The sequence below is a fragment of the Ahaetulla prasina genome, chromosome 2 (genome assembly GCF_028640845.1).
Source record: "Ahaetulla prasina isolate Xishuangbanna chromosome 2, ASM2864084v1, whole genome shotgun sequence".
Classification (NCBI taxonomy): domain Eukaryota; kingdom Metazoa; phylum Chordata; class Lepidosauria; order Squamata; family Colubridae; genus Ahaetulla; species Ahaetulla prasina.
Window position 1 is genome coordinate 137,705,268 of NC_080540.1, and position 14,253 is coordinate 137,719,520.

General features: G+C 43.9%; 1 protein-coding gene across 4 annotated transcripts in view; it reads right to left on the reverse strand.

The window, feature by feature from the left end:
* AATK (apoptosis associated tyrosine kinase) overlaps positions 1-14,253 on the reverse strand; it is a 121,095-nt gene that overhangs the window by 7,965 nt on the left and 98,877 nt on the right. For all 4 annotated transcript variants that reach the window (XM_058170710.1, XM_058170711.1, XM_058170707.1 and 1 more), the window contains 6 exons: positions 13,523-13,607; positions 12,378-12,499; positions 10,933-11,082; positions 4,582-7,519; positions 2,962-3,124; positions 855-1,088 (listed from right to left, as the gene is read on the reverse strand). In XM_058170710.1, the coding sequence (XP_058026693.1) occupies positions 855-1,088; positions 2,962-3,124; positions 4,582-7,519; positions 10,933-11,082; positions 12,378-12,499; positions 13,523-13,607 (3,692 nt within the window). The remainder of the gene's footprint in view (positions 1-854; positions 1,089-2,961; positions 3,125-4,581; positions 7,520-10,932; positions 11,083-12,377; positions 12,500-13,522; positions 13,608-14,253) is intronic.

The window sequence follows — 14,253 nt, forward strand, 5'->3', positions numbered from 1 at the left end:
TAGTTTTTTTAAATTTGATTTTTATCCCGCCTTTATTATTTTACAGGTAACTCGAGACAGTTAACATACAGTACCTAATACTCTTTTCTCCTCCTATTTCCTCACAACCACCATCCTGTGAGGTGGGTTGGGCTGAGAATGAGGGACTGGCCCAAAGTCACTCAGCTAACTCAGTTTCCTGATTTCTAAGGCAGCACTTTAACCACGACACCAAATTGGTGGAAAGAGAAACATTGGAAGTATGGAAGAAGGATCCTAAACCTCCTACTCTCATATGAATGAATGGTTCTGGATTATGAAAAGGTAAACTAAACCTCCATACTCCTGCTAAAAAAGACCATCATAAATCAAGTTCTCTTGAGTCAAGCTTGACTCCAGTTTAAGTCCTGGTGACTGTGTGGTTACATTTACATTGTTTTCTCAACAACGCTATGAAAAAGGTTTGTCAATGCCATCTTCTACATTGCTGTTCCTTTACTTTGAACTAATGCCACAAATATTGCAATCATCTCTTAAAAGTTTGGGAAAACTGAAATAATTTCATATTAATGTGGCCTCAGTAAAATAAATCCTTAAAGTGTGATTCGATCAACAATTAGAAGAGGCCCCTGCCTGGGACAAGATTCAATGCAATGGATAAAAGTAACCAGTTCAGAACAGTTCCATGTCCTATCCAGAATTTCAATATTATTTTTAATTTCCTGGCTTTAATCACGAGACCTCCACAATCAGATTATATGAACTCCACAGTGCTTGCCTCAAGAACAGAAAACTTCTGGATATTTGGGAGGCTTTCCATTCCTTAGGAAGGTCACTCTCTTCTGCAGTTTTTGAAATGTCAACACAGATCTTACCTCCTACAGGCTGAACGTCTGAATCAGTGACGTGTGTGATGGAGAACCGTGATACTGCAGCAGGTGAGACTGTGAAGCGTGAAAACTGGATGGGCAGCACTTGCTTCTGAGCAGATACTAGTGTGGGTGACAGTCTGGGGAGACTGTCCTCAGGTGCCTCTGAGGTCAATGAGGACAGGACAGGTGATTTCACAGGTATGAGGGAAAAGTCATCATCCCATCCAAAGCCACCACCTGAAATGGAAAGGATAGGTACAGGAAAGAAGAGGCTGACGTGAAGGCTACTCCCTTTGTCCACTTTCTACAACAAACTTTCCCAAAGTCCAACAGAAATTCCTGTATCAGACTGCAATGTGGCACCTTCCAGGTATGTTGGATTTTGGCCAGGCTCCCTAAAATTTTAAACACAACCCATCTGGAGGGCTTGAGGCTGAAAAAGAAATAATCGCTCTACAATATATAGCAATAGCACTTAGCAATAGGACTTAGACTTATGTATCGCTTCACAGTGTTTTTTACAGCCCTCTCTAAGTGGTTTACAGAATCAGCCTATTGCCCCCAACAATTTGGGTCTTCATTTTACCAACCTCGGAAGGATGGAAGGTTGCATCAACTTTGAGCCTGGTGGGATCTGAACTGTCAAATTGCAGGCAGCTGGCAGTCAGCAGAAGTAGCCTGCAGTACTGCACTCTAACCACTGCTCCAGCCAGGCTCATATATAGGTAATCCTTGATTTACAATCATTTGTTTAGTGACTATTCGAAGTTACAACGGCACGGAAAAAATGACTTATGACCATTTTTCACCCTTACGACCTCTGCAGCATCCACATGGTCGTGCGTTCAAAATTCAGATTCTTGGCAACTGGTTCATATTTATGATATTTGCAGTGTCCCAAGATCAGATGATCACTTTTTGGAACCTTCTGACAAGCAAAGTCAATGGGGAAGCCAGAGTCACTTAACAACTCCGTTACTAACTTAAAAACTGCACTGATTCACTTAACAACTGAGGCAAGAAAGGTAGTAAAAGGTAGTAAAGCAAAACTCAACAACTGTCCTGCTTAGCAATGGAAATTTTGGGCTCATTTATGGTCATAAATTGGGGTTTACCTGTACATGATCTTATGATTGCCATCATAAACAGTTCAGTGAGCTGCTTTTAGCAACCAAACTTAAAAGCTGGAAATTCCTACCACTACTCATAAATTAGTTTGTAATAAGAGAAAACTAAAAATGCCTTCTTGATCCCAAGACAAATATGGAATCTGAAATATAGCAGACATTGAGGCAGACCGGGTATACCACTGACCAGCAGTCACTATGCTGGCATACAAAACTTTTATGAGTCCAGATACCTTCTGATATTTTTTTCCAAGACAGATGGAATTTTTGGAAATGGAACAAATTGTCTGAATCTGCAGGATTCTTCTGAGAAAATACACATATGGAAGAAGCAGCAACCAACTCCATGTACAGGACATATAGACAGTCCTTGACTTACAACCGTAATGGAGCCTCCCTATCATAATAGTAGTAAGTCGCAATAGTTGTAAAATAGGTTGGTCATGTGACTGACCCCATTTTATGACCTTTTTTTGCAGCACATAAGTGGCCTCCATGGTCGATAAGCAAACACTGCTGTTGTTAAGGTAACCAATGCCTTGCTATGGTACAATTTTGCCCCAAACTAGAAGTGACAGGTTTTGGCAAAATCATCGTAAAATGCAATCACATAACTGTGGGTGCTGCAAATGGCCGTAAATGCAGCCATGTTGCTAAGCGCCCAAAGTTTAGTCGTGTGACTGCAGGGGAGGTGACCCTCAGCACTTTGACTCCATGTTGTAAGGGTAGGTCCATTGTAACTTTGGTTGTAAGCTGAGGACTACCTGTGTTCAGTTTTGATGTGAAACTCATTAGTTTAGCCAAAATGCATTCTGCTAATCCAAACAGATCAAATTCAGTTCTAATCTTAACTAACTATGGAAGATAAAGTATTTAAACTTGCTAAGAAAAAAGGCAAAATGAGCTGAGTTCAAGAGACTGCAAACATAGGGATGAGAGTCTAATGTGATCTCATAGGCCTCAATTCCTCATTTGATCCATACCTTTATTCTCTTCAGAGGAGCTCCCTTCTGAGGTGCTGTTGGGTGTATTTATCTCATCCGCTAAGCCTGAGGAAGCTTTGCTCTCCACCTGCCCAGGTGGCGTTGGCGAAGCTTCTGTCACTCCTGGGAAAGGTTGCTCTGCAAGTTCCTTTGTGGGACTTTCCTGCATATAAAGCATGCAATGGATACAATTAGTTCACAACCTGAGGGAGGAAAAACTGTACTCTGCTATTGTCCAGGAAACCCTATGAAAAACCAAAAGTTACTTATTTAGTACCTTCAACATCCATGAAGCTGTAACCATAACAACCTCCTCCCTCTTTCATGGCTCATTTCTATGTTAATTAAAATGTGAGGTCTAACTTTAAGATTTATCTGGAACTTGTGGTTTGTTTTAGTGTTCATCCGGACTGTGTAGAACTACTTAATCCAGGTTGCAAAATTCCAGATAGCCCTTGAGAGCCAAATGATTTGAGTTTTCTGTATCTCTACTATATGCTGCTATTTTTTACTCAGAATAACCAAGCTTCATCTGTGTACCACCCTGTTTCCCCAAAAATAAGACATCCCCTGATAATAAACCCAATCGGGCTCTTGAGCGCATGGCAATATGGCCAAGTGCTTATTTCCGGGTTCAAAAAAATATAAGACAGGGTCTTATTTTCGGGGAAACACGGTAGATAGCAGCATATCGCAGAGATACAGAAAACTCCATCACAGCCCAGTTCTGCTAGCCCTATTTACAGTCATGCGCTCCCAACCTTTGCTCATTTAGGAAGACCTTAATCATGTTTGCATGGGTGATGAGATTTGTATTCCAATTCATCATGAGGGCAGGAGGTTAGAGTACACTGGTTGGTATTGTTATGGCTAAGATTACAGATATTACAATCAGAAGCCAGTAAGCAATTAGTTGAAGTAGGTAGAATAATCAGATCTGCACTGCAAAGATCCAGTTGACCACAAAGAAATTTAGAAAGATCTGGATTTCGCAGTCCACATATGGTAGCCGTAAAGTATAAAGAATCTGGTGTCTTCTAGGTGCTTTGGATACCCATTAACCCTCCCCAGCTTTGCAGTGGCAAAAAAAGTATAATTTAAAAGCTCTAGGACAGGGGTGTCAAACTCAAGGCCCAGGGGCCAGATCTGGGCCACAGGGTGCTTAGATCTGGCCCATGGGCCCACCCTGGAAAAAGCAAAGCACCAGCCCATGGTGCCTCTGCCAGCAAAAACAGAGCTCAGGAGGGCCACACGCAGCCTGCCTGGGCTCCAGTTTTGGCTGCAACAGCCTCCTGCAGCCCTCTGCCAACAAAAATGGAGCTTGGGGAGGCCACACACAGCCTCCCTTAGTTCCATTTTCGCTGGCAGAGGGCAGCCTTGATGAGTGACATTGAAGTGTCCACGCCCTCCCTGACCATGCCCCCCCTGCCCTCTGAGGTCAAACACAACTCTGATGCAGCCCTCAATGAAATCAAGTTTGACACCCCTGCTCTAGGAGGGATCAGGTTGCATATTTTGGCCTTATGATATGACGATATTTAGCACAGGATGCACTCTGTTCCCTGAGTCCTTTGCTAAGCTACTTTATGTTGTCTCTTCAACCCCTCCCCAACAAGTTACCTGGTCAAAGAGGTAGACAGTAACATCTTCGGTGAAGGAAACAGCTTTCTTCTTGCGCTCAAGGTCATCACAAAATGTCTCCACCACTAGGCTGGGCATCTTAAGCAGACTGCGCAGGTTACGGGCACTGTGGCTCTCAGCCACTACAATGGGCACAGCAGGTGATTCCTCCTCACTTTCCTCACTCTGGTCCTGAATGTTGTAGCACCGCAGCTCCTCATCTGACTCATCACTGTCTTCAGTGTCATCTTCTTCCTCTTCAGGATCAGTGGGGCTACATGAGAGCTGGGATGGTACTACTGACAGTTTGAGCGAGAGACCAAGGTTGCTCTGAAGTTCCTTGGGAGGGCCAATTGCCTGTCTTTCCTCAGGTTGTTCAGTGTTCTTTGTCACATTCTCCTGTCCTGAATCCTTTACTTCATTTTCTTCACCATCTATGGTGGGTTCCTCTAGACTGGTGACCACAGGAGACAAGACAAAAGATCTGGTAGTGGGGGCTGGTGTCTGGGATTGCACAACAATCCCATTATTCTTATCCTGAAATAGGTTTGAATCCAATTTATCAACAGTTGCTTCATTGATCAACAGTTCCTGTGACAAGTTAATATCTCTGTCTTTCCCCGTCTCCTGGTCCTCCGTCCCTGGAGAGATGCAACCCACACAGTCTTCATGTGGACAAATGGGCTCAGGACCAGCTGGCAGAGGCTCGTCTGTACTGCCAATTGGTTCAGAGTTTTCTTTCAGTTCTTCAGTGTGTGACTGGGAGACTTCCGGTTCATGTTCCTCAGAAGCATCACTGTCCTCTTCTCCATCCTCCCGAGTGCCACCTTCAGTATCATAGTCAGAGAAATACGCGGAGTCACGGTAAGGATTCTTCTCATTCAAGGCCTGCAGCTCAGCAGTAAAAGAATCAGAAAGACTCTGCTCTTTGACTTGATCATCCTTATCATCTTCAGATGTTCCCAGCTTATCAGAACCTTCAGATTCCCGTGACTCATGAGGTTCCCTGAGGACAAATTCAGGTGACTCATAGTTCTCTGTATCATAGCCACTATCCAGAGCCTTAGGCTGGCTTGAGGAAATATAAGCTATGGGACTGAAGGTGTCGCAGGAGCTGGTGGTAGAGGGGATATCCAATGAATCTAGTGAATCTGGGGTCCCTACTTGCTTCTGTAAGGTTTTGAAAGCGGGGATTACATCTTGCTGCTCAAGACAGTCAACTGGGAAGTCAATAAAAACTCCAGATGTAAGATCGGCTGAGTCCTCATCACTGGCCTCATCCAAGTCAGGGAAACTGGTACTGGAAACAGTCTTGTCTGGTGTTCTATCTTGTTCGCTACTGGTGTTCTTGCCACTTTCTATATTGATCTCCTGTGGCAACTTAGGTGAGCATCCAGTGGAGGTCTCTTCCATAGGGTCTTCTTCTATGTTTGACACCTCAGCTATTGATTCATCCAGCAGAGTTGGATCTTTAGCCTCCATGCTGCTGGCAGCTTCTTCCTTGGAAGATAAGGGTGATGGTGTTGACGACAGACCAATCAAAACATCTTCCTCCAATGGTGGAGTGGTGGCTTGTGAGCTCTCCACTCTGCTGTCTATCAAGGGATCTGTAGAGCCTTCTATGCCAGGCAATGTAGCAGCACTTTCAACTGAGACATTTTCCTCTGCAGGAAAATCGCTGTCTGGACATGGGGAGCCTATATGGGATGATGATGACATGTGTTCCCCACCTAGCAGAGCTGCTCGCAGATCTTTGATCCCTAATGTTGGCTCATCCCGTGGCACTGTGCCCAGTGGCTGCGCCATTAGCCCCTGGAAGGTGATCATATGCCGGTAGCACCAGCTATCTTTGGCAAGAGGTTCACATGATGGCAATAGGTGATCATTATCATTTTTGACTGAGGTGTTGGATGTCCAAGGCTTGCCTGAAGAGGGAGATTCAGAGTTTTCATTTCTTTCACTCCTAGGACTATCACTCAAGTGCTCCTCCTCTGCCACTTCCAGAATGACTGAATCTGATAGAGCCTCCTTACAGGTGTAATTCACCGATGGTGACACACCAAGTGGATCAGCAAAAATGCTTTTCTGCAAAGCTAGACCAGGCCACTCAGAAGCACTGGGATCCTTGAGCAGGTATTCCTCAGCACTGTCCTTCAGGGAGTCCTCGTAGTATGGGGCCTCTTTACTGTCTTGTTCTCCATAGGAGTAATAGTCAGAGGGCTCCCAGTGGCTTTCGGGGTGTGCTGATTGACCCAGGAGGGGTTCCATGGTGAGTGAGATGGTGGGACTATTGGATTCGTAGTGATCCTCCTTGGTTTGCCAGTGTGAAGAATGGCTGAACTCAGGGCTGTAGGAACACACAGTATAATCAAGGTCATTCCCACTGCCTTCAGATGCCACCTCTTCAATGCGAATATAGTACTCACTGTTCAGAGAAGGGCTATGGGCACTCAGCACAGGGACCACCCCCGGTGTGTGCAAACCAGGGCACCCCTGCATTTTACATTCATAGCAAGAGGGGGACACCCCCAGGCTGAGATGCCCACCTCCACTGCTGCTGCTCGCCGAATAATAGAGCTCATGATAGCGTGCAGCCCCACCGGGGCTCATGGCTGAGGCTGGGAGATGTTCAGCTTTCCCTTGGTCCCACTTGTATTCAAAGTTGAGGCCATGGCTTGTCTCCATCACAGTGAGAACATCGTCACCATCGTTGGAGAAATGCTCCAGAAGAGGGAAGGAGGAAAGCTCCAAACCCATGTGGTTAGAGCCAGAGCCTGAACCGCCGGTGCCTCCGGGTTTCATGGAATTCCAGCGCCTCTCAAACTCCTCCTCCGCTTCGGAAGCCCCCTTGGCACAGAGGTAGGAAAGCAAAAGGTGCACCTCCTCTGCAGTGGGGCGCTGCTCTGGCTGAAGCCAGCAAAACTGCATAACCTCATACCTGTGAATAGCAAGAAGAGAGCAACGGTGAGCCAAAGGTCCTTTGCTGTCAGGAAAGTGGCTATTCTGCACCCTGCAAAGAGCTTATCCTCCCCCATTAGTGCATAATTCATTCCATAATGTATCTGTTTGTACAGGGTTAGTCCTCTCTTCTCAACACTATTATTCCATCTTCAAAAATATACCTTAAGACAGGCACAGCCAATAATGACTGCTTCATGTAAAAAGAATGGTTTGGGTAAGGGAGGGAAAAATGGTCAGAGAAAACAGCATCTAAAGAAAACCAGGCTTTTTCTGATAGGATTTGCTTCCCAGCTCCAATCAACATCCTGGCCCCATCCACACTGCAAAAATCTTTATCAAATCTTTATCTTGGTGGTCCAGATATGGCCTAGACAAAATATTATTCTGGGCTACATACCATGCTTCTATATAAGCAGCTTGGGGCTATTTCAGTCTTTTTAGCAGTTGAGCTACCCTACTGGCTCATATTCAACACATCTAGCTCCTTCTCATCATATGCACTTCTGTACTCCTTAGGCAGGCAAAGGTAGTGCTCGATTTATGACTGTAACTAAGCCCAGAATTACGATCGTCATTAAGGGGATCACCACATGACTGCCAACAATTTTACAACCATTTTTGCCTTGATCCAAATAATAAGAACAATTAATCAGTGGACCGGCTTGCCTTCTTCAGAACTAGTGGATTCTCTATCACTGGAGGCTTTTAAGAAGAGACTGGATAGCCACTTATCTGAAATGGTAGAGGATTTCCTGCTTGAGCAGGGGGTTGGACTAGATGACCTTCAAGGTCCTTTCCAATTCTGTTATTCTTATTTTTAAGCAAACACTGCAGTATTAAGTGAACACCATGGCCGTTAACTGAGTCCATTTTCCGCAATGGGTTGTTATTGGTTTTTTTGGCCAGACCCTAGAAGTAAACACTGGAAATCAGCCCCAAACACACACAAAAATCACAGTCACATGACTAGGACATAAATCCAAGCCAGTTTGTGATGTCCTGGTGTGTGACACAAAGGCAACACAGCCAGAGAACCGATATGAGTCCCTTTATTATCACCAACTGTGCCACCAATGTCCCTTTCAACTCTCTGGCCTGGAGAGAGCTCTTCCACCAACTTGTAATAGTCTTTGGCTGACAATACTTCAGTCCCAAATGTTGTAAAAGAAAACTTTCAACAAAAAATCCAACAAGGCAAGACCAGGTAATTAATCCAGCAGGGCAAGCAAAATAGGGAATTCCAGAATTGAAGTAGCAAGGCAGTAAATCAAAGCAGTTGGGAGGATGCTAGGACTTCAGCTAAACACCAGATGAACTCAGTATTTGTTCCCGACAACCGCCCCTCCCATTTGACTTTCCTTTTAAACTCCATCAGCAGCTGTGCCTTGTAAAGAGGATCGGGTTCCTTCCCTCCCTCATAGGCCACGCAACCCACGTTGCTCTCTTCTCCATTCCTCCCTGCGCTGCCTAGGATGAGGAGGGGGTGGGCCTTGGTCTTTATCTGAAACCCCTCTCCCTTGTTCTACCTCTCCTCTGCTCTGCCCAGCCTGACTTTGCACTTCCCCAGTTTCTTCCACAGGCAACGGATTCACTCTCTCACTCTCTGTCAGCTGTTCCTCTTTTCCTTCGGATTCAGACTTCGACAGGGGCATGACACAGTTGCCCAGCTCACAAAATGCAATCATGTGACCTTCAAAAAGTGGGTCATATGTAGTTTTGAGTCAGTCCATTGTAACTTCCATCACTAAGTGATCAGTTGTTAAGCAAGGACTACTTTTATCCGTCCATCCATCTTTCATTCATTCAACTGCACAAGAGTTAACACATTAATCATCAAACATGGTATTTGCTTATTCAAATATGATGAATGCCTACATGTTCAAGGAGGTTGAACATCTACTCAAAAAGAAATTCTCCTTCCCTCCACCATCTTAGGCTTAGAAAACTTGGAACTCCGTCGCCTTCGACAAGACCTAAATTTAACTCATAGAATCATCTATTGTAATGTTCTTCCTGTTAAAGACTACTTCAGCTTTAATTGCAATAATACAAGAGTAACCAACAGATTTAAACTTAATGTTAACCTCTTTAATCTAGATTGCAGAAAATATGACTTCTGTAACAGAATCAGCAGTGCTTGGAATACTTTACCTGACTCTGTGGTCTCTTCCCATAATCCTAAAAGCTTTATCCTAAAACTTTCTACTATTGACCTCACCCCATTCCTAAGAGGACCATAAGGGGCGTGCATAAGCGCACAAACGTGCCTACCGTTCCTGTCCTATTGTTTTTGTTTTCTTCTTCATATATATATATATATATGTAGGTCTTTGGTTATTCGGGTTTTCTCCCGCGTAAAATTGGAAGTGTCTTGGCGACGTTTCGACGAAGTCTCATTCGTCATCTTCAGGCTTCAGCTTCGTGCTTCTGGGAGCAATGTGTGACTGCAGCTGTTTCTTCCTTTTTAACTGCTAGTGGGGGTTTGAACTGATTGGGTGGGAGCTTGGCTGTGCTCTGATTGGATGGGAGGTTTTTTGTGCTCTGATTGGCTGGGGGTGTGTCCTGTTTGGGTGGGGGCTTGGTTGTGCTCAGATTAGTCTGAGTTGCAGGGGGATTTGAGCTGGTGAGCTGCATTGCTGTTGTTTGGCTTCGTGTTCGTGGTCGTGCTACATGTTCATAGTGGGTGTCAGTCTGCTGCATGTATGGATTGGAGGGGTTTGAAATGGCTAATGTTGCAGCTGTGGTCTGGCTTCTGGTCCTTGGTTGTGCTTCATGATCAGTGTGGGTTTGGGTCTGCTTTCTGGGTGGATGTGTGGTGGTGACATCCTGTGTGGACCTCGTGAGTGTGGGTCTGGTGTCATTCCTCATGTTAGGGACTCGTTTGTCAATAAGGGCGGGTTTCCAAATGGCTGGTAGGCGGGAGGTATCATCTCGTTTGTTCATGCTGTGTGGGCGTTTTTCTATCTCGATGGCTTCTCTGATTATTCTGTTGTTAAAGTGTTCAGTTTTGGCAATAGTTCTGGTCTTTTTAAAGTCAATATCGTGTCCTGTGGCTTTGAGGTGTTGGATCAGGGAAGAAGTTGGTTCCTCTTTTTTGACTGAGTTCTTGTGTTCTTCAATGCGTGCACTTATTCTTCTGTTGGTTTGTCCAATGTATGTGGTGGGGCAGGCGGTGCATGGGATTCAAGAAATCTATATATATATATATGCTTATACCTCCTAACTTTTACTCATATATATGTTTATATACTATATAATCATTTTATATGATGTTGTGACAAAATAAATAAATAAATAAATAAATAAATAAATCTTTGTCCCTATATTCCAGTCACCCTTTTCTCTTCCTTGTCTTCCTTAAAAAAGCCTTGTCCCCACCCAGTTACTCACCAGCGATCAGATAGTGAGAGCGGAAGCTGTGGTTTGGGAAGTTTAAGCTGCTGCTCTTTGATAGCGTAAGTGAGGACTTGCCGATCGGAATAATGGCAGTAGGGCTGGCCACCCAGTTCAAACAGCTCCCAGATAGTCACGCCCAAAGACCTGCCAAGAGAGGAAAAATTGGGGGGGGAAACCACTATAGCCAGAATGCAAGATCGATACGCAAGATCACTTGTTTTTTATGTCAGAGCAGTCGCTCTTAGTTACTGAAATATTCAGGTGCTTCTAGATGAGAAGACAGTATACCATTTTTTCCCCTCTATGGACAGAAGTCCATAGAGCAAATGAAAAGAGTGCATGTCAAAGAGGGGAGAAAAGCTGGATTTTCCAGATAACTCTGTGACAGAGGCAAAACAATTGCCTTAAAGAAACTTCTACTTAGAAACATCCTTTGTAATTTACCATCAAGAGACGGGGCAAAAAATCTAGACTGGAAAACAGAAACGAAACCTATTTATAGGAAAAATTCCAGTAACACTATGAAACAGAGTCACTCCAGTGGTGGTATTCAGCCGGTTCTATCCGGTTCGGGAAAACCGGTAGCAGAGGCTGCAGGAGGCTCCGCCTACCCCCTGTTATCACATCCCATTTATCCATGGTTTTGATGCTCTGCACATGTGTGGAAGACCCTGTGCATGAATGGAGGTGGCACGGCCACTCACATTTGCGAACGGGTAGCGAAGGTAAGTGAATACCAGCCCTGAGTCATTCCAGTGATGCACATGAACACACCGCCCGCTCAGTAGTCCTATCACTAACTTCTAGCTACAATAACCAAGAACCTAAGTCTTGCAAAAACTGTTAGGTCAATTCCATACTTCAAAGACTGTCATTTAAAACACTGTCCTACTTTCTTAATGAGCAAGAAAATGCATTGGGAAGGGGGAGGAGAGATTCTCTTTTATGTAACTCAGCCCTAAATGATAAAAACAAGCACCACCATTTGGAATTTAGCACATAAATAAATAGACAATCAGTAAAGTTTAAATACAATTAATATTAAGTGCTTCAATAAGAATACTTTTACTACAGCAGTTGTATCTCCAACATTATTTATTTATTATTATTTATTTAATTTGTATCCCACTTTTGTTATTTTTAAAAATAACTCGTCAGGTGGCAAACATATCCAACATACCTTATTCCTCCTATTTTCCCCACAACAACCACAACCCCGTGAGGTGGGTTGGACTGAGAGAGAGTGACTAGCCCAAAGTCACCCAACTGACTTCCATGGCTAAGGTGGGACTAGAACTCACGGCCTCCCGCTTTCTAGCCTCATGCCTTAACCACTAGACCAAACTGACTCTCTAACTCTGTTTGTCTTAAAAGCTTTGGAGCCAGTACTCTCTTTCCAGACCAAGTAGATTTCATACACCAACCCAGATTTTTCTCACCAGATGTTGCTAGTCTTAGTCTGGTCGACGATCAGCAGATTGCCGTGGACTTCATCAATCAATTCGGGGGCTACCCAACGCAATGGAACCCATAGTTGGTCGGCGGTCACAAAGTAGTCATCCTGCCAGGCATGCAGGGCCAAAGGGAGAGCACATCAAACAAACCAGCAACAACAACACCTGCCTGCTCATTCCTGGTCCTAAGTCAGAGCTGCCAAACTCTTTTGCCTGACTAAAATATGGTTGGCACTATTGAACGTCTCCATCAATTGCTTCTAGCCCTTTCACCTCTCCAACTCAGTCATTTGGCCCTCGTTTATTAATTTTTATTTTATTTGAAATACTAGTCTGCCTTGTAGAATACAAATCTTCCCAAAGCATCTTATGGAATAAACAAACAATATCTATACAATTTAATAAAAGTTATAAGGGTAAAGCAAACCCCATTCCCACCCCAAAAAAAATCTCCCCTAAAAACACTACTTAAGAAAACAGGTGAGTCTTTTAAACGCTAGTGATGGGGGTTCCTGAACCTCATTTGTCAGGATTATTCAAGAGATACATGTCTATATATCCAGAAAGGTTTTTTCTCTTGCAGCTGCCAATATGATTGCTCCTAAGAATCAGGCCAATAAGAAAAGCCTTCTCTGCAGTCTTAAAGTATGAGCAAGTGGGTGCAGGTGCTTCATTAAATTAGAGGGCTTAGATTTTAAGGTTTTTTTAAAAAAAATATTACAAAGAGCACATTAAATGCAGCTTGAAAATGCACTGACAGATTCACCTCATTTCCAACAACGCTGGCCCAGCCATTTTCTGCATCAGCTTAAATTTTTGAGCCACCTTTAGAGGCAGTCACATATAAAATATTTATATATGAATGAGAAAAACGTATTCACAATATATATATGCATAAGATCCTGTGTTTGAATGTGCATTAGCTTCTGATATACCTCGGTGTATTGTGTCCTGTATTTCTCTCTTATCCATTTTCCCGGGATCCTCTCAACCATCTCTGAAAGAGAGCTGCTTTCATCGCCAGCCTTTCAAGTCCTCTCCAAACTCTGCCAATAGCAAGTGCTCTCACTCCCTGTCCCCCCCTGTCCCCACCCACCCCCGCCCCGCTCCCTGCCCCCAAACATACTTACTTTGTATTTGCAGTGAGAAAGGCCATAGTCACCGATTTTGACAGTAAGGTCAGCTGTGAGTAAGCAGTTCCGCAAGGCCAAGTCACTAAACAAAAGAAATATCCAACAGAGTTTATCCATGAAGCATCAAAGGGCCATTATGATGCAGATTAGATTAGCAGCAGAACTGCTAAACTAGGGAGTGGCAACTGTTGTGCAGGATAGAACTGCTAATCAGCCTTTATTACTTAGTTTATCAAAGGCAACAAGGAATATCCCTGATTATCCTTAGAAATATATAAAGAAACAAATCCTCAGAAAGAAGCAGAGTTGGAAAGTCAAGCCACCATACAACAATATACCAACTGGGATAAGTTCTGCTTTCTCTCAGTCTCTCAGCTTGACTTTCTACCAAGCTCCTTCTACCATAAAACCATGTGTTTAAGGGTACACCTTTTTGGTTGACAGATGAAAAAAACTGATCACCTGTAGAGTTTCCAAGGCTAGACCTGACCATGGTCTGGCAACTTTAAGAATGACGCAGAAAGCAGATATTAATAATAATGACAGGAACCCACCTCCTGCTTTGCTAATGAATCTGCACTCTGCAAGATTTAACAAAAACTGCGCCATATAAAAGCTCTGCTTCTGATTCCAGTTGTTTTAAAAGAAAACCGCTGCACGTTTATCCACAAACCCTGAATACAGGTAGTCCTCAACTTACAACCACAATTGAGCCCAAGTTTTATGTT